Source organism: Oncorhynchus nerka, linkage group LG6 (assembly GCF_034236695.1).
Source record: "Oncorhynchus nerka isolate Pitt River linkage group LG6, Oner_Uvic_2.0, whole genome shotgun sequence".
NCBI classification, from domain to species: Eukaryota; Metazoa; Chordata; class Actinopteri; order Salmoniformes; family Salmonidae; genus Oncorhynchus; species Oncorhynchus nerka.
Genome location: NC_088401.1, coordinates 60185698 through 60212843, shown reverse-complemented (window position 1 = coordinate 60212843; position 27146 = coordinate 60185698). Strand labels below are relative to the sequence as shown.

The 27146-nt window shown below is 44.9% G+C and overlaps 1 protein-coding gene across 5 annotated transcripts; it reads left to right on the top strand.

The window, feature by feature from the left end:
- Positions 1–676: 676 nt before the first annotated feature.
- LOC115130790 (calnexin-like) lies at positions 677–25313 on the top strand. 5 transcript variants are annotated; one of them, XM_065019757.1, is made up of 14 exons: positions 677–772; positions 10399–10632; positions 11825–11898; positions 12221–12279; positions 13159–13382; positions 14109–14301; positions 15649–15838; positions 16287–16400; positions 17045–17201; positions 18136–18351; positions 21485–21604; positions 21836–21956; positions 22119–22246; positions 22438–25313. In XM_065019757.1, exons 2-14 carry the CDS (start codon positions 10402–10404, stop codon positions 22495–22497), a joined length of 1887 nt encoding a protein of 628 aa, XP_064875829.1. In that variant the 5' UTR covers positions 677–772; positions 10399–10401; the 3' UTR covers positions 22498–25313. The 5 variants fall into 5 exon arrangements, with proteins under 5 accessions (XP_064875829.1, XP_029518096.1, XP_029518097.1 ...); XM_029662236.2 differs by having other exon boundaries at positions 22119–22261; XM_029662237.2 differs by having other exon boundaries at positions 22116–22246.
- Positions 25314–27146: the final 1833 nt, after the last annotated feature.

The window sequence follows — 27146 nt, the reverse complement described above, 5'->3', positions numbered from 1 at the left end:
TAAGGTTTTGTGATAATATTGTAGGGTAGGCTATTTGATATTTTCATTTAGCAGCATACAGTCAGGGCACTTCAGAAAACAGGATGTATAGAACACAGCATTCATTTTCAAACATGATCATCCATAAAGCGCTTTGAGCACATGTAAAAGCACTACATAAATCCAGTCCATTATTATGGGGTTCAAACACCCCCACTTTTGACCTGGATGGGGGCATGCAATTAGCATTTGTTGTTGTTTATTGATCAGAAAAAAAGAACGGTATCCAAATGAATGCATCTATCAACAGGGATGTAATTATATTGTACATTATTGAATAAGCCTACACCATATTCAATAAACTTCACATTCAGAATGATCACATCGGCGCTTTAGTTGATAAATTAATATGTAAAGAGTTTTACTATTTTATTCGAACTTCACAAAGTACATAAATCATTAATTGATCACAAACTACAACAATCATCAATCATTTTCGCTGCTGCAAATTTATATTTGAGCCTTGTCTGACTATAACCAATCGGCATGCATTTCCTCTTAGAGCTGGACAAATCATCGCCGTCCACGAGGTTGAGATTGGGGGCGGAGACCATTCATTGTGATGAGCGTGTAGTACAAGCAATCAAATTCCTATAATTCCCGGAAAATATCAAGTTTTTCAATTTGGCAACCAATCAGCAAGTAGAGAAGGTGGAGCTACTAATCCAGTAGCATGCCCCAAAGCCACACGTGATCCGGCTGTAGTTCCAAGTGGTCACATCGGAATCAGGAGGTAAGTAAATGACGAACAAATATCACTTCTTACAAACACAAGTCGCTAAATTATAATGTCAGTCTAAATTGATATAGGATGTTCAGCTGTTTGCATACAGGCCAGTATCGTTTAATTGCAATTCTGAATAAGATCAAGAACCCATGCGTGGTCTTAGCATAGACTGGCTAGCTGACGGCCAGCTAGCAAGCTAATTTAGCCTAGTTAGCAATTAAGATAACAAATTAATGTAATTGTTCCGTTTATTGTCATGTAACACCGTCAGTTGCACACTTTGCTCGTGTGTTCATTTTGCCGACATTTTGTGTAAGACAAGTTGGACAGGCTAACGTTACCTAACTTGGCTACATGGGATGAATCGAACGTGGATAAGCAAGCGATACCAGCCTCGAGTTAAAAGTAAGGAAAATGACATATTACCTATTTGTTACAATAACGTTCCGACATTTTCACAAACTATATTGTAGTTGACTAACACTAGAAATCAGTCAAAAAAATGTGGTGATGATGCAGCAGTGTGTGTCATGGTGCGAAACCAATATGGCTATTTAAATATCGTACACAAGTAAATTAATGGACTCATGATAAGCATTCTGCCCTAACTATGTAGCTATGTCCTTTTTCGTGTGATAATTGTAATCGCGTTTTCTGTGTTGGATATAGTGGGTAACATTAGCATACTCCCTTCAAAAGGGGGTTATCAAGATGAGTACTATAGCTAGGTACAGATAATATTCTATGTTAAATAATTTCCCTTAGGAGCTACATGAAGCCTGCTTGTAGGAATTGCTGAGTGTTTTATAGGAAAACCTTGTTACCCCTGTTCTACCATGGAAACGGGTATTACTGGCAAAGCACTTAGAAGTCTGACCAGTTTTACAAACCCACTTCCGCCACTGAATGAAACCAGAAAGTGCAACGGCTAGATAGAGGTCATACAGCGCCCTCTTGGAAATGTGGCTTTTACAGTTTGCTTATCTAACGGAATTGGTTAGCTTTGGGACACATCAGAAGTCTTGTATTGGTTGGACTCCCTGAGTTGTGCATAGATCTGGTGGCTGCCGACCGAAAATAACCATATCACAACATTGCCAGCTTCACCCCTCCCCCAATGTATTTTCTGCCACCAAGGCACATGTATAATTTCTAAGAACTTGATTTACCAGATGTAAAGTGAAATGTTAACCTTGCTATGAAATAAATGTCTGAATCCAACTTGTCTGAACTGCACCATATTCCTGCTGTGTGTGTAGTGCTTGGTCTAATTGCAGGAATATGGTGCAGTTCAGAGAACAATTGGATTCGGGCGCTTATTTGATAGTGAGGGACACTTCACTTTATATCTGGTAAATCGAGTTCCTAGAGATTTTACGTATGCCTTTATTGACAGGAATAGTGGGGCCAGCTATATTGTGATAGGGTTATTTTCCAGAAGGATGCAGAACTCAGGGTGTCCAACCAATACAGACTCCCGATGTTTCCCAAAGCTAGAATTGGTGTGTCTTATTGAATGGTTAGCTATTGTGAGAAATGGAATTGGTATTCTATATGAATAATTTATCTGAATGGGCGTAGGAAGTTGGACATTTGTTGTTATACTTTGTTAAATAATAACTTCTCAGTTCTCTGGTGGGTAATATTTAAAACCGATCTGTTATGTTTTAAGATTGGACATTAAGAAGATAATTGCATTTTAAATCCACTCTGGTTGACAATTTAGTAACTAATGTTGAATGGCACAATGGACTGATACACATGCTTTAAAATATAATATGAGCTTTTACATAATCTTCTTACATCTTGCATTATCTTTTTTGAGATGGTCAAGGCCCCGAAAGGCACATGGGGGGGCCTTATCTGCTTCAACCCAGGGCGCAGCCCTTCCCAGATCCCTACAGTATGACCTAGACAGGGCTTCACAGCAGTTGGCTTTCAGCTGCTGCATGTTTCTTATCCATGAGAGGACACTCTGTGAAAGCACAGTTCGACATCTTGCACAAGATGTCTCCTACTTAGATGATATACACTGAGAGAACCATATGACCTCAGTATTAGAAGACAGCACTGTTTTCCCCAAGTACAGCGTGAACTGGATGGAATGAATTCAGAAGCCTGGCTGACAGATAACACTCCTTGCTGTGTTGCTTGAGCACTGATTGATTAGTCTACAGTCACCTCCCCTCCTATCTGCTCTGCTCTCAAGGACATGTGACCACTGAGGCATGATGTGAATGGGGGAAGGCTGTCCACTTGGCAGCACAACTAGGGTCTCCCCTCCTGTGTGTGTGTGGTGTTTTGTTTGCCCGCATGAAGTCTCCAGCCTTTGTTGAGAAAGTTACATTTGGCACTACTCTCACATTTATCCTTCTGGCCCTCCCACCCCTGGACCACAAAATGCCTCACACCTGTCCTAGGCTGCAAGCACCCTTCAAGCTCCTGTATCCCCCAAACAGAGTGACTGTGGGTTAGGGCTGGGCGATATATTGAATGAATTAGAATTTGTTTTTGTGCGATATTCCAAATTCTTGTATTGCAATAATCAAGGTTATTTTATGAGTTTGGTTTGTCTGCTTGTTCTCATGTTGTATTTTTGGGAGTCATTGTCCCAAAGGCGGGAAGGCAGGCGAAAAGCTTAGATCCAAAATCAGCCTATAGAAACACATTGGCCTTATTTTGGACACTTTATGGTTTACACATACACACCAGGCCCTTTCCCCTGCCTTTCACATCAAAACAAGTTAAGAGATCACATCCTTCTCTCTGACAAGTGGTTTCAACTTGCTATTTGAGGTTTGGTTAAACAGAATGGGTCATATGGACACCAAAACTAATTGAGATATTATTCTACTGTAATAGAGTAACTTTTCTAACAATACCCTTTATGTCTGAACTGCTCAAATTATGCTCAGAGCAGACACTACTAAAACGAGGGTATCAATATGACAACCCCTCTTGTTCCACATGTTCTGCACTACTACTATAATGAATTGATGGTAGAATTTATTAAAGTACTGTAATTGTCGTGACATCAGACTAATACATCTTCCAAATAGGCTCTGGAAAATCAATGTTCAGTTTGTCGCTCGCAGCATTAGGGGTACCGGTAGCAGCATTTTAGCCATAGACTGTTATACTAGCTATCTAGTATATGTTTTTATAAATATGCAATAAGCATAAAATACAATCATATAAGGAATTGGCAACTTGTTCTCATTCTGAGAAGTAAAGTACACTACATGACCAAAAGTCATCAGCATTCATATGGAGTTGGTCCCCCATTTGCTGCTATAACTGCTTTTACTCTTCTGGGAAGGCTTTCCATTAGATGTTGCAACATTGCTGTAGGAACTTGCTTCCATTCAGCCACCAGCATTAGTGAGGTCAGGTACTGATGTTGGGCGATTAGCCTTGGCTCGCAGTTGGCGTTATAATTCATCGTAAAGGTATTAAATGGGATTGAGGTCAGGGCTGTGTGCAGGCCAGTCAAGTTCTTTCACACCGATCTCAACAAACCATTTCTGTATGGACTGTGCTTTGTGCAAGGGGACATTGTCATGCTAAAACAGAAAAAGGTATTTTCTGAACTGTTGCCACAAGGTTGGAAGCACAGAATCATCTAGAATGTCATTGCATGCGGTAGCGGTAACATTTCCCTTCACTGCAACTAAGGGATTTAGGCCGAACCATGAAAAACAGCCACATACCAGTATTCCTCCTCCACCAAACTTTACAGTTGGTGCTATGCATTCGGGTAGGTTTTCTGTTGGACTGCCAGATGGTGAAGCATGACTCATCACTCCAGAGAACATGTTTCCACTGCTCCAGAGTCCAATGGCGGTGAGCTTTACACCACTCCAGCTGACACTTGCATGCGCATGGTGATCTTAGGCTTGTATGCGGCTGCTCGGCCATGGAAACAATTTCATGAAGCTCCCGACAAACTGATGTGTAGATGTTGCTTCCAGAGGCAGTTTGCAACTTGGTAGTGAGTTGCAACTGAGGACAGACTATTTTAATGCGCTACATTCCAACTCTGCGGTTCTGTGAGCTTGTGTGGCCTACCACTTTGCGACTGAGCCGTTGTTGCTCCTAGACCTTTCCACTTCACAATAACCGCACTTACAGTTGACCGGGGAAACTCTAGTTGGGCAGACATTTGATGAAAGGTGGCATCCTATGATGGTGCCACATTGAAAGTCACTGGGCTCTTCAGTAAGTCCATTCTACTGCCAATGTTTGTCTATAGATATTTTATTCACCTGTCAGCAACGGGTATGGCTAAAATAGCTGAATCCACAAATTTGAAGGGGTGTCCACATACCTTTGTGTATATATGTCTAGGTTACTTGATTTCAACGTCTGAACAAAGTGGACAGGCTAACATGCTTTTCAAACAGAGACAACTTCAACCTTGTTGGCTTGCAAATAGTTAGTTTAGTTGGCTAAACTTGAAATATAAAGATTAGCTGGCCAATCACTATCACGTGGGCTTGAGAGATTGTTGATGAGACCTGTGTTAATTTTCTATAGCCTAATGCCCTGCTACGAGAAGTTGGGCATTATTAGTGAATGTGCATTATGCATGATTCTGATTAAATTTGTAACAAAGGGCATTTTCATAGACTTGAAAGCCAGATCAGTGATATTGCCCAAGCCGAACTATGGACCTTGCAAGTCAACTACAACCCCTTTGCCTCACCCACTCCCAAAAGTCTTGTATCTTAACCCCTCACTTGGTCATCAAGAAGATACATGCATGGTGCTTTGGTGGTGAGCTTCCCTCTGGTTATCCCCTCTGTTGGCAACTTGACTTGTTGCAGGGAAACACCCTAGTCACAGTTTACAAACAGACGCATGGCAGAGCCCTCTGTTAGAAAACACACCAGCTGTCGCGTAGACCGACACCGCCAGGACCATCACCGGGCCTGAAGGTGTCCCTCTTGGCTAGTGAAAGCAAAGTGGTGACAGTGTTTCTTCTATGTATGAAAAGCTGTGAAGGGAAAGTTGAGATTAATTTCTCTTTAGGCACTGTGGTCATCACTAGTTAACACAGCCACAAATTCATAATTATTCTACAAATGTTTTTGTTTTCCAAAATGTTTATGATATGGCAAATTTTCTCTTTGTGGCTGTGTGAACTAGTGACAACCACCCTGCGTGGCTGTTGCCTGGCTACCCAAACCCCTTGCTACACACTAGTGCCGATTTATGATTAAATCGAATGTTGTGATATCTGACGTTGATGGTATATGTTGCAGCAAGACTATACTCCATTTAAAATGTACAAATCCTAAACTGTGCAGTTTTATGAGCATGTTTAAATTAATTAACTAAGCCTTATTCTTTTAAGAATTATTTAATGAGAATGCGACTATTGTAAATACACACATTGTACTTAACATTGTCATTAATGGCACAAAACGATTATATTGGGTATGGTGATATTGGGAGCAGCATATCATAGATGTCCAACGGTTTCTTCTCTGCAATAAGTCATGATTTTAGTACCTCCCGGTGATTTGTACATTTCGCCCGAGCGCACACACACAGGCTGTGTTGATTTGTCCCCTCAGGACACTCCTTAAGGGATATGGTTGTAGAGGTGATGTGTCCCGTGGGGGGGGGGGGCTGGTTCTGGACAGATGGGAGTTGACTGGGGGGGATGGGTGTATAGCTCTCACCCACCTTCAAGGATTTTTGTCCAGCTACTCCAGTGATTTTCTTTTCACATGTATAATCGGGTGAATAATGTCGGCAGTCAAGTCTACAGCCGGTGGTCCTGTAAAAACGGTGCACTGAACGATCGCCGTACCGACGCTAGGTCCACATTCGGTGCAATGTGTGCGAGCCTTTAGAATGCACATATGACCTGCAGAACAAATTCAATAGAGATACTGAATAGGAGTTGTGATGAGAACGGTAGTACTGGAGTATTAATCTTCATACCATATATGGACAGTAGTGCATCATGATTATCTTGACCTAATAACCATTTTGTTTAGACTGTCTGGGCTAGTTACCACCATTACTGCTGTGCCATGGGAAGTGCTAGCCGGTGGTGCTACTGATGCTAATACCACGTGGGGTTAAGCTATGTACATGGTACGTATAGTGTGCGATTGCATGCTAGCGTGTAGGTGCTGGTAATCTCCTGACAAAAAGACAATTGGTAACTTTGGTTTGTGTGTTAATGGACTTCGGTTAGATCCCTCTATTATGACTTGATTTTAGATTAAATTATGGTTGAAAAACATACACTGCTCAAAAAAATAAAGGGAACACTTAAACAACACAATGTAACTCCAAGTCAATCACAATTCTGTGAAATCATGATGTTATTGGTCACTTTTGAATGCTGGCGGTGCTTTCACTCTAGTGGTAGCATGACAAGGAGTCTACAACCCACACAAGTGGCTCTCGGGTAGTGCAGCTCATCCAGGATGGCACATCAATGCGAGCTGTGGCAAGAAGGTTTGCTGTGTCTGTCAGCGTAGTGTCCAGTGCATGGAGGCGCTACCAGGAGACAGGCTAGTACATCAGGAGATGTGGAGGAGGCCGTAGGAGGGCAACAACCCAGCAGCAGGACCGCTACCTCTCCTTTCTGCAAGGAGGAGCAGGAGGAGCACTGCCAGAGCCCTGCAAAATGACCTCCAGCAGGTCACAAATGGGCATGTGTCTGTTTCTGATCGCTCAAACGGTCAGAAACAGACTCCATGAGGGCCCGACGTCCACAGGTGGGGGTTGTGCTTGCAGCCCAACACCGGTGCTAGAGAACACCAAGATTGGCAAATTCGCCACTGGCGCCCTGTGCTCTTCACAGATAAAAGCAGGTTCACACTGAGCACATGTGACAGTCTGGAGACGCCGTGGAGAACGTTCTGCTGCCTGCAACATCCTCCAGCATGACCGGTTTGGCGGTGGGTCAGTCATGGTGTGGGGTGGCATTTCTTTGGGGGGCCGCACATGTGCTCGCCAGAGGTAGCCTGACTGCCATTAGATACCGAGATCCTCAGACCCCTTGTGACCTCATATGCTGGTGCGGTTGGCCCTGGGTTCCTCCTAATGCAAGACAATGCTAGACATCATGTGGCTGGAGTGTGTCAGCAGTTCCTGCAAGAGGAAGGCATTGATGCTATGGACTGGCCCGCCCGTTCCCCAGACCTGAATTCAATTGAGCACATCTGGGACATCATGTCTCGCTCCATCCACCAACGCCACGTTGCACCACAGACTGTCCAGGAGTTGGCGGATGCTTTAGTCCAGGTCTGGGAGGAGATCCCTCAGGAGACCATACGCCACCTCATCAGGAGCATGCCCATGCGTTGTAGGGAGGTCATATAGGCACGTGGAGGCCACACACACTACTGAGCCTCATTTTGACTTGTTTTAAGGACATTACATCAGTTGGATCAGCCTGTAGTGTGGTTTTCCACTTTAATTTTGAGTGTGACTCCAAATCCAGACCTCCATGGGTTGATACATTTGATTTCCATTGATCATTTTTGTGATTTTGTTGTCAGCACATTCAATTATGTAAAGAAAAGTATTTAATAAGAATATTTCATTCATTCAGATCTAGGATGTGTTATTTTAGTGTTCCCTTTATTTTTTGAGCAGTGTATATCAGTTGTATACTGCATATGGTAATGTGGACCTAATAGTACTCTTACATACTCACTCTCTCTGTGACCAGCCCCACTTATTTGGCTAATGGTATCAGAACATGCTGAGGGGTGAGAGTAGGGGGGATTTATGAGGGCACAAATTGCAATCTCATTGGCGTTATCCGATTAGAGAAGACAACCCAATCCCGAATCAATCCTTTCCCCCTAGGCACTAGCGAAGATCTGAGAGGATTGGATAGGTATAAGGGCTCAGACACAGCAATAGCGTTTCCTGGCCGAGAGTACTTAGAACCTCTGAACGCAATTTGAAAACGAATGCACACTGATTTTACATGCAGAATTGTTTGAAAAAAGTTGGCAGTCTACTGCGGATGGTCCCTAAAACGCAATTGGCAGACACAAGCTAGATCCACATTCAGTGCGACATGTGCCTTAAGAAACATTTATAATAATCTGTTAATTCGGCAGAATATTTGCCATATTGCTTACACTTATGTAGTCCACTCCAGTAGATGGGTTGTAGGGCAGGCTAAGGGTTGATTTTGGGACTGTGTCGGAGGAACATGTCTGTGTGCACACAGTCTGTCCTAAATTATTTGTGTGTCGAGTAAATTGCCTGTGAATAATATGAAAGTTAAATATGTGTCGTGTATAAACTCAGTGGGTGTTATATGGCCTGCTAGTGTAATCTCATTTGGACTGATCGCATTAGGGGAAAGGCTAAGGCTGCATATCCCTCAGGCACCCCTCTCGTCGCTATGGCAATGGGTGCCAGGGAGGCTCTGGGTAATGGCATGGTGACCATATGCCTGGAAACGGTCAGAGGGTGTGTGCGTTCTGCAGGCATGGAAAGGATAAACGTTTAAAACCTTAGGAGGGAACCTAGTAGTATTAATGGACCATTTTGGTTCCAGGAACTTTCAATTATAGTCCTTATAAGACCGGGGTTGTCTGTTTGATTCCGGCACGTACCACCTATTCCGCTAGGTTTTCTATGTTCTAATAGGATAAAAAGCTCTATGTAATTTGACACAATGGCCACCTGCTCTGGAAGTAACCTTTTTTTTTTTTTTCAGCTCAGCGATATGTTGACTTGCATTGTCACTCGCCCACATATTTCTGGTGTCTCATGTAGTCCAGTCTCTCACATATTCTTCCTCCCCAGTTTCCTTCCTTTAAATAAGGGGATAAACAAGATTTTTTCTTACTCTTTATTTAATGGCTGCATTTTCTCTGCTGTCATTTCCCTTTCTCCATCACATCCCTTCCACCATCTTTCTTGCCCTACCCATAGCTTCCACCGTTTGAAATCAGCCTTTACTCTTAGTCATTTTGATGTGAAAGGAACGGATGGGTGTAACTAAGCAATAATACTGTAACTCCGCTCCTCCTCCCTAGCCCTCGAGGTAAGGTGGCTAGCAATCTGTATTGGCTAAGGAAGGAATTCAATAGGAATCCGTGTTTTCCCCCATATTCATTACCGGTATGTCATTAAAAAAAATGTATTTCTGCCAAGGTGTGCTTTTAAATGGATAATATGTTAGAGGCATTCAGCTCTTACCCTAAAAGGTCTGAAGCCTGCTAGTTTTCTGTTCTACCTGATGATTAATTGCACCCACCTGGTGTCCCAGGTCTAAATCAGTCTGTGATGATAGGTGAACAATGAAAAAATGCAGTGGAACTGACTTGGCGGTCCAGAGTTGAGTTTGACGGGTCTAGGGGAACAGCTAGCATGGTATTGCACTAACGCTAGTCGCAATGAAACCCCACTACCCTTGCCGTCACTGCAGGAAAAAATCCTAAGGTGAAACATTGGGAATCTGAATGTAGATGCAAACAGGAAATGGGGATCTGTTAATTAGCCAAAGTAATTAGTAGGCTCGAGTCAGCAAGACTATCATTGTTATCTGCCATACTTATTATTAAAGCACTTATGGACAGCTGAGGCAACCGCTCACATTTTATCCTAGTTTATGAATTGATCTCTCTCCTCTCCCCTAGACAATGGAGTTGAATGTGAGGTGTGTTGTGCTGCTGGCCGTGGGCCTGTGCTCCACGCTGCTACTGACCACAGTGGCCGCCCACCAGGAGGAGGAGGAGCCTATCATGGAGCTGGCGGAAGACATGGGCGTGGAGGACGAGCTGGAGGACCTGGGCCTTGGGGAGGAGCTTCTGGATGGGGAGGTGGAGCCAGAGGATGCAGACACACCACCGGGACCGCCTCCAGCCCCTAAAGTAAGTATCCTATTGACCTAGACCAGTGTGTATGAAGTTAGTTTTAGTGGTTAGATAGTGTAGCTCCTCTCTTTCCCTCCAGCATACCCACATTGTGACAGCCAAGGAGGAGAGGTTATACCAACATGGCTGCTCACTGTTCCTCTCAAGGATAAATGGATCATAATTTGGTTTACTGCTTGGATATACTCTGCATCGACTCAAAGGGAGTGCCTCACTTGTACACACATACATACCAACCAAGCCCATTTTCACTAGTCAAATGTCCATTGTGAATGGGCTGTAGAGTGAATGGGGGGTTTGAGCTCATTTTTTTATGACCTGAGTCTTAACCAAAATATCACAGATAAGACTAATTGTTCACCTGCCACTTTAAGGGTGGGAGGTTACGGTGGTTGTGCAACTACAGTCATGTTTGTGCCTGTGAGATTGAGTCTGACTACTAGAAGTGTTGTCTTCTCTTCCCTAGCAGTTGAAACTCAAACATAGAAAAACAACCTAGCTTGTGAACAATGTAAATAGCCAAACACAAGGACAAAGTCTCACTTCAGTAAACTTTAGTTTCAATTAAATTTGACTAACTTTTATGCTTGTGCACAGAGCTTCTAAAAATGAATCTTTCACTCAGCTCTACACATACGCACAGCCCCCAGCCAGGCAGTGCTGCAGCGCAAGGTGGAATAGTCTATTGGATTTGTAGTTCTTTGTACAATTAAATTACCAGCTAACAAAATGGCAGAAATACTTACAAAACAGCTTCTGCATGATTTATTTTACTATAAATTTGATCATACTTGACTATTTTTATTCACACATGCGAGTGAAAGGCCACTGTGGCTGGTGAAATAGCTGGTGAAATAGACATCTACCCGCCAATGCCAAAACCTACCTGCAGGTGGCGGGTGTTCATTTTAGACCCTGTTTCTACGTAAAGGATATGGCTAACGCCAGTCATGAGACATTTCCAGTGGTGAAAATCTCTGACTAGCGTAACTTCAGTAGAGGTAGGGAGGCATTTAAAAGAAACTCTTGAGGTGATACATTGACTAGCAATGTGACTTGAAGGTTTGCTATCTGACTGACCTATGTCCTCCCATTGCTCTTGCATAGGACACACACACGTGTCCTGGTTGGCACACCAGGCAGTGGACGAGCTGACCCACTGACCCCTCTGCTCTCCGCTCCTCTCTAGGTGACCTACAAAGCTCCCGAGCCCATGGGGGAACACTTCTTCGCCGAGTCCTTTGACAGGGGGACCCTAGACAGGTGAGAACTCATTCAACTTTGAAACAGTGCTGTTAAACACAGGCATTGTTATATACAGTCATTTGTAATGCAAATTACATCTACACCAAGGAAGATATGTTCAAATATTCTGTGCTGAAATAACATGGGTGTTATAAACTGCATTTATTGTCTTCTCTTCATATGCCACACTGTGCTGTTTGAGTGTTCACTATAGGACCAGCTGCCATTTTGACCTAACTACGAACCCAGCCTCAAGGTCATTCCCCCAGGGGCTGTCCCTCTGGTGTCCAGGTGCTACCCTGTTTACTTGACTCAAGTCAATTTGCTTCTCCTGTTTCAGCTGGGTCCTCTCAAAGGCCAAGAAGGAGGACATTGATGAGGATATCGCCAAGTATGATGGTAGGCACTAAGACTGTTATGGCCCTGGTCAGAGGACCTTTTTAGTCTAGCAGCCAGTGGAAGGTAGATTTAAATCTACCAGCCACCCATTTTTTTTGTAAATATTTTCCCCCGCATTAATTACACAAAAAAACAGCAGTTATTTTTTGCTGATGAGCATGCTTTGTAATGTTTCTAAATCAATGAATGTGTTACTAGTAAGATGTCATGTGGTATATTGCTCGATTTCATTTAATATGTTGTGAACAGTCTTTTTAACCAACATAGAGATGAGAGACAATTTCAGCTGCCCCTTTAAGGTGTGCCTTTTGAAACATTTGTTTTCGCTAGCAGTGGAAGCAAACTCAAACATTGAAGAACAGCCTGACTTGTGAACAAAACAATGTAAATATCCAAGAAACACATGTAGAAATTATTATTGTAGTAGTTACACCAACTTTTATGCCTGTGTAGATTGCTTCTAAAAACCAATCTTTTAGCACTTCACTCACAGCCCCCCAGCCAGGTGGTATAGCTATAACATTAGGATTCCATTTTTTTGGTGCACTGCCAGATATGAAAGAGAACTGCAGAAATACTTTGAAAACAGCTACTGCAGCATGTGCCCATACTTGACTTTTTACTATTTTTATATAAAATGCTCGCACTGTGGTGGCCCAAGTGTGACCACCCGCTAACATGGCTTGTGAATTAGATATTCTTACCTGCCAATGCTAAAATCTACCTGCATTTGGCGGGCGGTGGGTGTTAAATTTAGGCCAGGTCTCTGACACATTGTATTAAGTAGGGCATGACATAGCAAATCATTTTACAACCTAGCTTTGGCTCCATTCAGGCAGTTATCAAGTGAGTATATTCACATATTTGACCTCCTTGCAGGTAGTTGGGAGGTGGAGGACATGAAAGACAGCAAGCTGCCTGGAGACAAAGGCCTGGTCCTCAAGTCACGTGCTAAGCACCACGCCATCTCAGCCCAGCTCCTCAGACCCTTCATCTTCGACACCAAACCCCTCATCGTCCAGTATGAGGTCAACTTCCAGCAGGGGATCGACTGTGGCGGTGCCTACGTCAAACTGCTCTCCCAGACCCCAGACCTTAACCTGGTAAGCCACACGTCTGCACCAAAGATTTTTATAATGAACCCAAGATAGACCACAGCCTGTCGTTTCGAACTGGGAACAAATTAGTCATAGTGGGCAGAACAAGAAAGTAGGGGGGCGACGCCAAGGACACGAAGCCAAGGCACGTTATAGCATGTTTTCGTTAGGGAACAGCTACTTTGCGAAGTGCGTGTGCAATAACTCGATGCACCCTTGGACTCATTCTAAAAACTGATTTTGAATAATTATAATAATAAAATAGTATACTTTTGCAAATGGTTAAATCTACAAAACTTAGTCCACTCTGTTCATAAAATATTATAGTTTTGGAAACGGGAAACTGTATTGAGATCAAATGTTTCGTCGGTGAGAATCTGCAGAAGATCAGCCAAAATCCATCTCGCTCCGTCATCTCCCACTTCCAGCCACTGGGCTTCCTCTCACCACCATATTTGGTAGTAAGTGGAGACGCCAAGCGGATGCTTCATATTTATACATCCAGTGAAATATCTGGCTCATTATTCTATCCGTGCACCATGCAATCTAAGACACTCTCAGAAAACACAAAATAACCTCTCAAAAGTGCACTATTTATGTAGAAGACCCCTTAGCTTGGTCTTCATTTAAAATGTACCAATGTAGATGGCCTGGAAATCCAGTAGCCAGTTACACATTCCATAATGCTCTAATACAGAGCCACAGTAAATGTATATTTGTCCTACCCACCAGGATGAGTTTGTTGACAAGACTCCCTACACCATCATGTTCGGACCAGACAAGTGTGGCGAGGACTACAAGCTGCACTTCATCTTCCGCCACAAGAACCCCAAGACTGGCGAGTACGAGGAGAAGCACGCCAAGAAGCCTGACGCAGACCTGCGCACCTACTACACCGACAAGAAGACCCACCTTTACACACTGGGTAAGACATTTCAACATTTACATTTACATTTAAGTCATTTAGCAGACGCTCTTATCCAGAGCGACTTACAAATTGGTGCATTCACCTTATGACATCCAGTGGAACAGTAGTGCATCTAAATCTTTTAAGGGGGTGAGAGGGATTACTTTATCCTATCCTAGCTATTCCTTAGAGGTAGGGTTTCAGGTGTCTCCGGGAGGTGGTGATTGACTCCGCTGTCCTGGCGTCGTGAGGGAGTTTGTTCCACCATTGGGGGGCCAGAGCAGCGAACAGTTTTGACTGGGCTGAGCGGGAACTGTACTTCCTCAGTGGTAGGGAGGCGAGCAGGCCAGAGGTGGATGAACGCAGTGCCCTTGTTTGGGTGTAGGGCCTGATCAGAGCCTGGAGGTACTGAGGTGCCGTTCCCCTCACAGCTCCGTAGGCAAGCACCATGGTCTTGTAGCGGATGCGAGCTTCAACTGGAAGCCAGTGGAGAGAGCGGAGGAGCGGGGTGACGTGAGAGAACTTAGGAAGGTTGAACACCAGACGGGCTGCGGCGTTCTGGATGAGTTGTAGGGGTTTAATGGCACAGGCAGGGAGCCCAGCCAACGGCGAGTTGCAGTAATCCAGACGGGAGATGACAAGTGCCTGGATTAGGACCTGCGCCGCTTCCTGTGTGAGGCAGGGTCGTACTCTGCGGATGTTGTAGAGCATGAACCTACAGGAATGGGCCACCGCCTTGATGTTAGTTGAGAACGACAGGGTGTTGTCCAGGATCACGCCAAGGTTCTTAGCGCTCTGGGAGGAGGACACAATGGAGTTGTCAACCGTGATGGCGAGATCATGGAACGGGCAGTAAGAGCAGCTCCGTCTTGCCGAGGTTCAGCTTGAGGTGGTGATCCGTCATCCACACTGATATGTCTGCCAGACATGCAGAGATGCGATTCGCCACCTGGTCATCAGAAGGGGGAAAGGAGAAGATTAATTGTGTGTCGTCTGCATAGCAATGATAGGAGAGACCATGTGAGGTTATGACAGAGCCAAGTGACTTGGTGTATAGCGAGAATAGGAGAGGGCCTAGAACAGAGCCCTGGGGGACACCAGTGGTGAGAGCACGTGGTGAGGAGACGGATTCTCGCCACGCCACCTGGTAGGAGCGACCTGTCAGGTAGGACGCAACATGTTCTCAGGCACCATTCAGGTATCCCTGCTGTTGTAACTGGTGCGATGTCACTTAACGATCACATAGAAATGTATTGTGTGGGACACACGATCGTATGCCAGTTAGATTAGGGAATAGTGTTCGTTCTTCTTGTTACATTTCTATTAGTTCCTCTAACCATTTTCTGTCTCTCTCCTGCCTCCTAGTGGTGAATCCAGACAACAGCTTTGAGGTGCTGGTAGACCAGACAGTAGTGAACAGTGGTAACCTGCTGACAGACATGACCCCACCCATCAATCCTGCCGCAGAGATCGAGGACCCCGACGACCACAAGCCAGAGGACTGGGACGAGAGGCCCAAGATCCAGGACCCTGACGCAGTCAAACCTGAGGACTGGTAAGGGCCTGTGTATAAGAGGGAGAGGGAGGCTATTTCAGCAGGTTAGTGTAACGGATGTGAAACGGCTAGCTTAGTTAGCGGTGGTGCGAGCTAAATAGCGTTTCAATCGGTGACGTCACTTGCTCTGAGACCTTGAAGTAGTAGTTCCCCTTGCTCTACAAGGGCCGCGGCTTGTGGAGCGATGGGTAACGATGCTTCGTGGGTGACTGTTGATGTATGCAGAGGGTCCCTGGTTCGCGCCCGGGTATGGGCGAGGGGACTGTCTAAAGTTATACTGTTACATTAGTTTACATGTAAATTACACAGCATGTGCATGTTTCAAATGTAGTTGGATTGTTTTGACATGGGATAATATGTGTGTCCTGTGGACAGTTTTATGTTTGTGCCAGGTGTGGGGGTGCTGTGTTAGTGCGTGTACCCTCTAATTCACCCGCCTGCCCCACAGGGATGAGGATGCACCAAAACAGATCCCAGATGAGGATGCAGTGAAGCCAGACGGCTGGCTGGATGATCAGCCAGAGTACACCAGTGACCCCGATGCAGTCAAGCCCGAGGACTGGTAACTACCATACCGTCGCATTCAGCTCACCCCGCTATCTTGCTACACTCTCAAACTGCTGTCTCTCTCCCCTCTACCATAGTACTCCATCTCTTCTGTCTTTCTCCTCTTTCTCTACCTTAATCTACCACCCCTCTGTCTTCTCTCTCCCCTTCGTCTGGTCTCTCCCCTTCATATACCACCTCCCCTCCGTCTTCTCTTCCCTCATGTTGTATCCTCATCTAGGTCAGCCCACTTGTGTGTTGGAAGCTAATTGCTAGCCTTTGCGGCAGCTCCTCTTCGCTGTGAAGAGAGTGGGCTTCCTGGTGAGAGGAGCTAATTTCACAAGGCATGCTTTGCCTCAGGACAGCCAGGCCCGGTTTTTGGGCTGCTTTTTCACTGCTTTGATGTCTCACTTCTGTGGCGGAAATTAAATTAGAGCCGGTAGAGAAGAGCTAGAGGAACGGGACACAGTGGAAAGAGGGCGGAGACCAATGTTGAGATGCGGGCTAATGACCCCTTTTCGAGGTCCTCTAAATGCAGTCTCTTTTCTTTCTCTTGTTCTTTGCTTTCTCACACCCATAGTAACTTGCAACCGTATACCATAATTTTGTACACTGTATGACTGTGTCTGTGACATTGTCGTAACTTGTTCTTCTCTCCAGGGATGAGGACATGGATGGCGAGTGGGAGGCCCCTCAGATCCCGAACGCCCTCTGTGAGACCGCCCCCGGCTGCGGTGCATGGCAACGGCCCATGATTGACAACCCCAACTACAAGGGCAAGTGGAAGGCCCCAATGATCGACAATCCCAACTACCAGGTAACCCTTCACAACTCCCAGCGTGTACCATGTACCAAAGCATCAGCCTCTTTAGGAACATGCTTCACCCCAGTGAAGTGTGTAGCCTAAATAACATGCACACAATAGTTTCACTTGCTCTTCCAGAATTTCCCAACTATTTGTACACTATATATACAAAAGTATGTGGACACCCCTTTAAATTAGTGGATATGGCCATTTCAGCCACACCCATTGTATAAAATCGAGCGCACAGCCATGCAATCTGTAAAGTTTGGAGGAGCAATGATGGTCTGAGGCTGTTTTTCAGGCTAGGCCCCTTAGTTCTAGTGAAGGGATATCTTAACACTAAAGCATACAAATATGCAGTTCTGTGCTTTCAACAATGTGGCAACAGCTTGGGGAAGGCCCTTTCCTGTTTCAGCATTACAATGCCCCCTTGCAAAAAGCGAGGTCTATACAGAAATGGTTTGTCGACATTAGTGTGAAAGAACTTCACTGGCCTGCACAGAGCCCTGACCTTAACTCCATCAAACACCTTTGGATGAACTGGAACTCCTAATGCTCTTGTGGCTGAATGGAATCAAGTCCCTGTAGGAATGTTCCAACATCTAGTGGAAATCCTTCCCAGAAGAGTGGAGGCTGTTATAGCAGCAAAGGGGGGGACCAACTCCATATTAATGCCCATGATTTTGGAAGTAGATGTTTGACGAGCTGATGTCCACATACTTTTGGTCATGTGGTGTATGTATTGATGAGAGCTTATTTATATTATCTTGAATAGTAACTTTATTTCATGTGTTCAAGAAAATGTCCTGCCCTTTTTTTTCTTTTTTACTACTGAGCTGTCATTGCAGACAAATCCCAATGTACATACTTCGAACCCTAACATAATTGAAATGCTCACAGTACAGTGTACTCTACTCTCAATGTACCTCCACCTCTCCTTCCCCAGGGTGTGTGGAAGCCCAGGAAGATTGCTAATCCGGACTTCTTCGAGGACCTCCATCCCTTCAGGATGACCCCCTTCAACGCCGTGGGCCTGGAGCTGTGGTCCATGTCCAGTGACATCTTCTTCGATAACTTCTTCATCACCAACGAGCGGCACACAGCCGAGCGCTGGGCCAATGACGGCTGGGGTTTGAAGAAAGCTGCTGAGGGAGCCGCTGAGGTGGGTACAACAGCACATACACAGACACTGATATACTTGTACACCTACACTTGAATGCTTCATGTGGATCATGAAGCATACTTCATTTGGATCTCTCGTGAAACGTAACTGTTTTTGCATGCAAAGCGTGAAGATGGTGTACACAGGACCCGTGTAGAGGTATGTTGAGAGGTCGCATAATAGTTAGGACGGGCGAGTCCTCACGCCTCGTTGATAAAACAAAAAAATATGCTGACATTTGATAAGGAAATGTATGCGGTGTCATTAACTGGCAGGACCACTCTTCTATCCTAACCATAGCACTTTCAACGTCTCTTTTGGATTCCTGTTGCATCTAAGAAGTAGAGTACAGCAAGATCTTAATTTTTCCAATGGATGTTTGTTTTGCAGCAAGTGCATCTACGGGACCTGTCCTTGTAGCCAGGGACTTCTCTGAAACCTCTCCATGGAGCTATGCAGATATTTTCTGCGTTGCATGAAGTCTCTAGCCTCTGGGGTTAGCAATAAAGTAAATCCAGACTAAACTAGAGGTGACGTGTTGTCCAACCACATACTTAGAATCAGGGGCCGTCTGTATGAAGTGTTGTCTCCGAATGGGAGCGCTGATCAAGTATTAGCCCCCGTCCATGTAATCTTATTCATCTTTATTCAGAGAATATCAGTGGTTAGTGGTGACTTCTCTGCCTATGTGTTCTCATGGGGACACCAGAATAGACACACTCCCCACACCCTTCAGAGGAATGCTACTGGTTAGCGTGGCTATCTGTTCCGTGTGACGCGTAAAAACCCTGGCCTGCTCCGCCCATAAGTGGAAACAGACATACACATGGTGTTCTAGGGAGAGAGAGAGGCCAAGCTGAGCAGTAACAGTGGAACAGTCACTCACCATGCTACAGCTACTCCTCTGTATGAGTTGGATTTAGTTGAAAAGCTTCCTGAGCTAGCCTAGCATGACTCTTACCCGGTCCCTTTCTTGAGCTAGCCTAGCATGACTGTTACCCAGAGGAAGAGTGTAGCCTGAAGTGGCTGGTGCATTCTTGCACCGCTAGAGTACACTGTTCCATAGAGCCAAACGTACAGCTGGGGCTGTGGACTATTAAGCAGTGGCCCTGCTTCTTACACGCGTAGGTGGTCTCGCTCCATTGCAGTTGAGGCAAAATAAGCTTGTGTGCAGTAGTTGTGAGTCCCGTTGGGATGATGTTGGCTCGTACCCAAGGATTAGCTGTTAGTTTGGTTGCCTCTCGTCTAAATCCCTGCAGCCCCAGACCTATGCTGCCTTTTATTCCTAAAGATGAATTCCTGGGATGCCTGGCATGTTGGGCTTAATGGCACTCTCTCTATACATCTAGGCTTCTCGCTCTCCGGTCTCCTCTCTCTCTTAGCGCTCTTCGGTCTCCGCTCTCTCTTAGCGCTCTTCGGTCTCCGCTCTCTCTTAGCGCTCTTCGGTCTCCGCTCTCTCTTAGCGCTCTTCGGTCTCCGCTCTCTCTTAGCGCTCTTCGGTCTCCGCTCTCTCTTAGCGCTCTTCGGTCTCCGCTCTCTCTTAGCGCTCTTCGGTCTCCGCTCTCTCTTAGCGCTCTTCGGTCTCCGCTCTCTCTTAGCGCTCTTCGGTCTCCGCTCTCTCTTAGCGCTCTTCGGTCTCCGCTCTCTCTTAGCGCTCTTCGGTCTCCGCTCTCTCTTAGCGCTCTTCGGTCTCCGCTCTCTCTTAGCGCTCTTCGGTCTCCGCTCTCTCTTAGCGCTCTTCGGTCTCCGCTCTCTCTTAGCGCTCTTCGGTCTCCGCTCTCTCTTAGCGCTCTTCGGTCTCCCGCTCTCTCTTAGCGCTCTTCGGTCTCCGCTCTCTCTTAGCGCTCTTCGGTCTCCGCTCTCTCTTAGCGCTCTTCGGTCTCCGCTCTCTCTTAGCGCTCTTCGGTCTCCGCTCTCTCTTAGCGCTCTTCGGTCTCCGCTCTCTCTTAGCGCTCTTCGGTCTCCGCTCTCTCTTAGCGCTCTTCGGTCTCCGCTCTCTCTTAGCGCTCTCCGGTCTCCGCTCTCTCTTAGCGCTCTCCGGTCTCCGCTCTCTCTTAGCGCTCTCCGGTCTCCGCTCCCTCTTAGCGCTCTCCGGTCTCCGCTCCCTCTTAGCGCTCTCCGGTCTCCGCTCCCTCTTAGCGCTCTCCGGTCTCCGCTCCCTCTTAGCGCTCTCCGGTCTCCGCTCCCTCTTAGCGCTCTCCGGTCTCCTCTCTCTCTTAGCGGTCTCCGCTCTCTCTTAGCGCTCTCTCTTAGCGCTCTCCGCTCTCTCTTAGCGCTCTCTCTTAGCGCTCTCCGCTCTCTCTCATGGCGCTCTCTCTTAGCACGCTCTTTCTTGTTGTTCTTAGTCTCGCACACACTACCTTTCTGTCAGAGCAGCACACACACACGGCTGTACTAGCTACATACCCCTCACAGTGAAGCGTGGGGACCGCTGAGCATTCCACTGCTTTCACAGCCTCATTGTTTGCTCTATGGATCATTTGGTTTTACACTGGTAGCCATGCTGGGCCATTTGGCTGCCACTGTTAATATGGAACAGCTCGTCTCAGGTCTGCTATTGTAGTATGGATGGAGTTGGATGCACACCCTCCCGTGATCTGTCATTGTTCTCCCATAGTATGCGAGACTTAGTTTGATCATTCATTCGTCCTAACCTAAGGGGTTCTTTTGACTGAGATTGAACAAAAGCAAGAATCTTTTTGTTTTATCAAGTGCACAAGTATGTTGCACAAGTATGCACTGTGAAACAGGAAACCCCCAGCCCTTATGAAGACTCTCAGGAAGTGAGTGAGATGTGTAAAGAAACCCTCAATAACTTTAAAAAAAAGAAGAAAAAATAATCATAACACAATACATATTTCGGGTTCATATGAAAGATACAGGAGTGAAGTTTTTTTTTTTTGTGGTCGGCTTGGTATTGACCTTTTCCGACCATTTCTTAATGCCCCATACCCAACACTTTGTTATACCAGCCATATTGTGGCAAACTTGTTACAAAGAACTACTTTCAACGGCACCCCCAATAGTGCATATGTAATCCATACCCTGCTGGTAATGTAGTTGATGTTGGTTGGTTGTGGTCGTTGGTTCCCAGATCTTGACCATTCCGTGACTGTTCTCCCATCTCCTCTAGCCCGGGCTGGTAAACCAAATGATGACTGCAGCAGACGAGCGTCCCTGGTTGTGGGTGGTCTATGTGCTGACTGTGGCCGTGCCCCTCATCCTCATCATTGTCTTCTTCTGCACCGGAAAGGTGAGGGACCACAGACCATTTAAGGTTTCATCTCAATAGTGTCTAATTTATTATGAAAATTACTCCCCCACACACAACCTGCATGGTTATTTGTCAACAAAGTCGTCAGGACTCCCCCAGACTTTCAGTAAATGTCGGTGGGAGTAAAATCCTTAATGGATGACTAAGTGATTTCATCAGAGACTATGTTTTGATCTGTGTTAATGTGTATATTTTCTCTCTCCCCAACAGAAGGCGGTGGCTCCAGCTGCAGCTGACTACAAGAAGACAGACGAGCCTCAGCCAGACGTGAAGGAGGAGGAAGAGGAGAAGGCTGAGGAGGACCAAGTCAAGGAGGAGAAGAGCCAGCCAGGTTAGGACTCATTGGCTCGGTCCCTCTCTCTGTACTGTAGCTTCACAAATGTATGTCAAGACGGTGTCATTTCACTTGACAATGCGTGCGGCCTTGCCTCACCTGGGGGTATTTCACAATGGTCTCAGTAAAAGCAACTCTGTTGGTTGGTTTCCATAGCAGCAGCGGGGAAGAAGAGTGATGCAGAGGACAGCCCTGCAGAGAAGGAAGAGGAAGAGGAGGAGGAGGAGGAAGAAGAAGAAGAGGCAGCAGTGAATGAGGAAGAGGAAGAGGAGGTGGCAACTGATCAGGTACGGGACAGTAAGGCAAGTCTTGGTAAGCATGATGTGGTTTGTGACGACAAATCAGAGCTTTCTGTTGGCAACTTCTGAGGTAAAAATGGCTTTAGAAATAATTGTGACTGGGTTGATTGTGTCAATTTAATTGTTCAGAGTAGAAATAATGATGACCCAAATCTCCCTCTCATTCCCGCTCTCTCCAGAAACAAGAAGATGATGTCCTCAGGAGGTCCCCTAGAAACACAAAAGGGAGAAAGGACTGAAGTGGCTGCCACAACCCTGGATCTTCTGATTTAAACCAACTGGCCTGACCCCCCCCCCTACCCCGGCTCCCTTTATTAACCACCGCCTCCGGCTGTCTTCTCCACACCTCCCCCCTCCCAGGACGATGAAGTGATCTCTCTCTCGTCAGGATCAACAGAAAACAATCATGACTGCCTCCAATATGGAAGTGTGGATTCCAGTATGGTGAAGATGAAGACTGAGTTGTTGGTGTAGAAAGGGGCTTTTTCGAACAGCGAAGAAAGAATAATCGATTTCCCATACCATTCTGTAACAGTGCAGCAGACACTAACCTAGGGACCCCACCTTGTCTTCTCTTCTCCTCCCACCCCCCAACACCCTATGCTTCTGCTAATCAGCCCCCCATCCATCCATCCCCCAGATCTAGACAGTATTTATCAACCGGTGAATCTGGGCAACACTACAGCTCGTAGGTTTTAGCCATTTTCCCCCTCAATGTCTTCTTGCTTGGTCCAGTTTAACAGTCCCATGTGTTTTGTATGTGTCAGAGGAGTAGATAGACTTAACATGAGCATTTCTGTTGAAGGTCGACAAAAAAAAAAACATGCAATTTGGATGTCTTGTCTGCTTTTTAACACTGCAGTTGTGGTTTTGGGAGGGTTTCAAGAGACAAACGTTCCCATGATAAACAGGTCTCCTCGACATTTCATTCCATGTGGCTTCCACCACGTTTAAAAAAAAAAAAAAGTGTGTTTAGTTGTAGAATACCTCGCTCAAGTTGTTCCTAATAGAGTGGAGCTGGGAGTAAGGGGGGGTCCATTGTACATGCTTAATTCCCCGCAGAACTGTGGGGCGGGCAAAGTTTTTGAAACAGAGAGAGCTTAGCAAACAGGCTTCAATAGATTAGATTCTGTGCTGCGTTACACAGCCCTAGAGAGAAAGGTTTGCTGAACGTTTTTCTTCTGTGAATGTACTGTGACGTTTCTTTTAATACTTTGTACATGTCTTTTTTCATTTGTTTTTGATCTATAATGTAGGGATATAGTGTAAGTGTACATTAACAAATATTTGTGAGGGAGGGAGTATGTGAGGCTGGTGCTCGGAGGGGTGACTGTTGGTTGCTGGCAGGCTTCACGGAGATGCCAAGGTTTTCATACTGATGTCCTTGCTCCTGCTGACTCATCAAGAGAAGAAAAATCCTGGCTCAGCTCGCGCATCCTCCTCCCTCATTGGTGGGATAATTCAGTCTCCCGCCTGGCTATTGGTAGCTGAGTAAGTAAGCACATCCTGTGAATTCATTTCCTAAGTCAAAAGCAACAGCAGCAGAATATAACACAGATCTTGAAGACTTTTACTCTTATGTTTCTCATGACAGTTTGAGTCTTACAAGAGTCATAAAGAGTACTCTCAGGGTGTCAGACAAGCTTCCCCCCTCACTACTTTCTCACTGAATGATTCATTGTCTTTTCCTTTTAAACTTAATCTCATACGACATGAAAAAGGAACTAAGGAGGAAAGATTGGAACCGCCTGCAGGATTTTACGTTCCTTGTTTCTTTCTCCCATTCTTGTGAACCTGTCCATGCTGTTTTCAGAACATCATAAAAAAGTGGAAGTCAAAAGCCATTAGAGGTTTGTCTCATATACAAAAAAAAAGTTGGCACTTTTCAAGGTAACTGAGGCTACCACGGAAACGCATACTAGGTCATTTGCTGTCGCTGTCTGTCTGAATGGAATCCTGGTCAAGTTTTCTGGTCTCAGATTCCTTAGTGGTGAATGTCGGTCAGTCATGTTTGGAATCCTACAATTCTTCTTCTCCGGTGTCTGATCGAGCGAGGTGAATGGGGATTGGTTCCCCCGACAAAACTCTAAGCTGCATGTGATTGGGTGATGAGGATCCACAGCAGCTGTTGGTTGATTGGGCATTCATCTACTACAGTACATTTTGGAGGGCAGGGAGGAAAAGGTAGAACGTACGATGTTACTCACAAAACAGAAATAAACAGATTTCATTAAGAGATTGGAGGTTGGCAGTGTGTTTTTCCTGTATTGGTCTCATGGTTTTGTGTGGTGTGGCGGGGGGTCATCACCCCTGAAATGTAGTTGGCATGTACAGCTTCCGCCTTGAGGAAATAGACCTCCATTTCTCATTGTTTTCTTTTTTCTTATTGTGAAATGACCTGTGTCATGGGGTATATGCGATGTAGTCAGTTCCCACTGCAACCTGGTTAGTAATGTTTCTTTATGGTACCATTGCTACAGGGTTTGTGTGAGGCTTAGATAAAATATGAGGTGGGAGACCGAGACACCTAGTTGGCGTTTTCAAGAAAATGAAAAGGTCAGAACTACACTTTTATGAATATTCCTGAAGACATGCAGCTCTCCTTTACGCTCTTTCTGGCTACCTTTTTTCATTTGAGTCTACAAAGTTTATTATTGTACATTTTATTTGGTTCTACCTAAAGCTGCCTAGATAAGACTCCTAGACTGAACAGTGCACTGTAATGTACCTTACATATATCTCAGCTTTCCTGTGTGACAATACTCTGTGATGGGTCACCGAAATGAATGGGTTTAACCTAACTTAGTCCTGTACACTAGAGAGAGAAAATGAACTATAAAGAGTTACCTTTGGTTATCACGGTTGAGATTTAATGTCACATCATGGGTAAAGTTGAATAATTGTTTAGTGGTGGTTTTAAAAACTGTGATCACAAATAGCCACGTGAATATTGGTCACAGACTGCTCCTCTGACCCATGTCTGTTATAAATGCAGTCATCTATGAATGGGGACGCCATTTTCTTTTGATGAATAAAAAGGCCTAATAGAAACTGACTGGGAGCCCGAGTGTTTCATTGCTGCCTGTCACTTGGTATTAATCGACATTTCACCGAGCAGATATTATGCCCAGGCTGTTTGATGCTGCATATTTTAAAACTACAGTGCATTTGGAAAGTATTCAGATCCCTTGCAAACTTATAACAATAAATAAACTGAAATATTAGATTTACATAGGTAGTCAGGCCCTTTACTCAGTACTTTGTTGAAGGACCTTTGGCAGCCATTACAGCCTCAAGTCTTCTTGGGTATGATGCTACAAGCTTGGCACATCTGTATTTGGGGACTGTTTCTGGGGACCTTCAATGCTGCTGACATTTTTCGTGACCCTTCCCCAGATCTGTATCTTGACACAATCTGAGTTCTACGAGCAATTCCTTTGACCTCATGGCTTGGTTTCTGCTCTGACAGCGCTGTCAACTGTAGGACCTTATATAGACAGGTGTGTGCCTTTCCAAATCATGTCCAATCAATTGAATTTACCACAGGTGGACTTCAATCAAGTTGTAGAAACATCTGAAGGATGATCAATGGAAACAGGATGCACCCGAGCTCAATTTAGAGTCTTAGAAAAGGGTCTGAATACTTGTAAATAATGTATTTCTGTTTTTTATTTTCAATGTAAACATTTCTAAAACCATGTTTTTGCGTTTTCATTATGGGGTATTGTGTGTAGATAAACTTATTTAATCAATTTTAGAATAAGGCTGTAAGGTAACAAAGTGGAAAAGGGGAAGGGGTCTGATTACTTTCTGAATACACTGTACATTTTTGCTCACTGCACATTTCTAGTTGGTTGTACTCTTTTTTTTTTTTTTTTTTTTTTTTTTTTTTTTGTGTGTGATTAATGTAATATGAACATTATTCGTACATGTAATGAACATATGAACTATGTTCATATTTAAAGCTTGTCAGCTATAATTCAGTTTAAAATCTAATTCAAAGGAGATCTATGTTTTGAATCAATGCTGTCGCATTGAGCCATTTCTACATCTATGGCACTAGAGGTAAAACATATCTGCTGTTCAAGTAATCCTGTATTGTAACCAGACCGCATGATCACATGCTATCAGTGCTTGAAGACTGATTAGAGATGCTTAAGGGTGCATTTGACCCTGAACAAAATGACGAGAAGGAGGCTTCTTTACAGAATCAATTTGCCACAACTTTTCCTGAATGGTTTAAAATATACCCTAGTGTAACAAACCGTTATGCCCTGTTGCCTCCAGTCTAGAGTCAAGCTATTTTGGGAAGCCAGATGAACGTATTTCAATTGTGTAATCTAATCAGTTTATTGGCTCATTCATCCCCCTCTCCCCTGTAACTGTTCCCTAGGTCATTGCTGTAAATAAGAATGTGTTCTCAGTCAACTTACCTAGTAAAATAAAAATGTCACATAATAGGTGGTTCAACTGAGGGCTTGGCAGGGGTTGGGAGAGTTCTATCAGTGCTACAGTGTACTACAGTGACCTCCATAAGACAGCTTTGTTTCTGTTTCCTCTACAGATTTGGGATTCGGTTATAGTGGGGTTTTCCAGAAGGGATCCACATAGAGAATGATCACACAATGTAGCCTGGTTCCTGTCTCTGTACAGCTGGCCAATCCTGTCATTTGCAGAGGGGCAAGGTAAAAAGATCAATCAATAGTATTTTCCAATGTGACTAGACTATAACATGGGACAAGAAACTAAGAGGAACAATATGCTAAATATAGTCCTGGCCTTAGTCAATGGTTTTCTTCTTCAATTCAGTTACATTAATAAGAAGCAGCTGCATTAATTGCATTGCATTAGGCATGCTTTATTCCAAATTGCGCATGCGCATCCCCTT

Coding starts and splice junctions, on each gene's coding strand:
- LOC115130790 (XM_029662234.2), top strand. CDS start 10,402: ATGGAGTTGAATGTGAGGTGTGTTGTGCTGCTGGCCGTGGGCCTGTGC. Junction 11,899..12,220: donor GACAGGGGGACCCTAGACAG/GTGAGAACTCAT, acceptor CTCCTGTTTCAG/CTGGGTCCTCTCAAAGGCCA. Junction 16,401..17,044: donor GCAGTCAAGCCCGAGGACTG/GTAACTACCATA, acceptor TCTTCTCTCCAG/GGATGAGGACATGGATGGCG.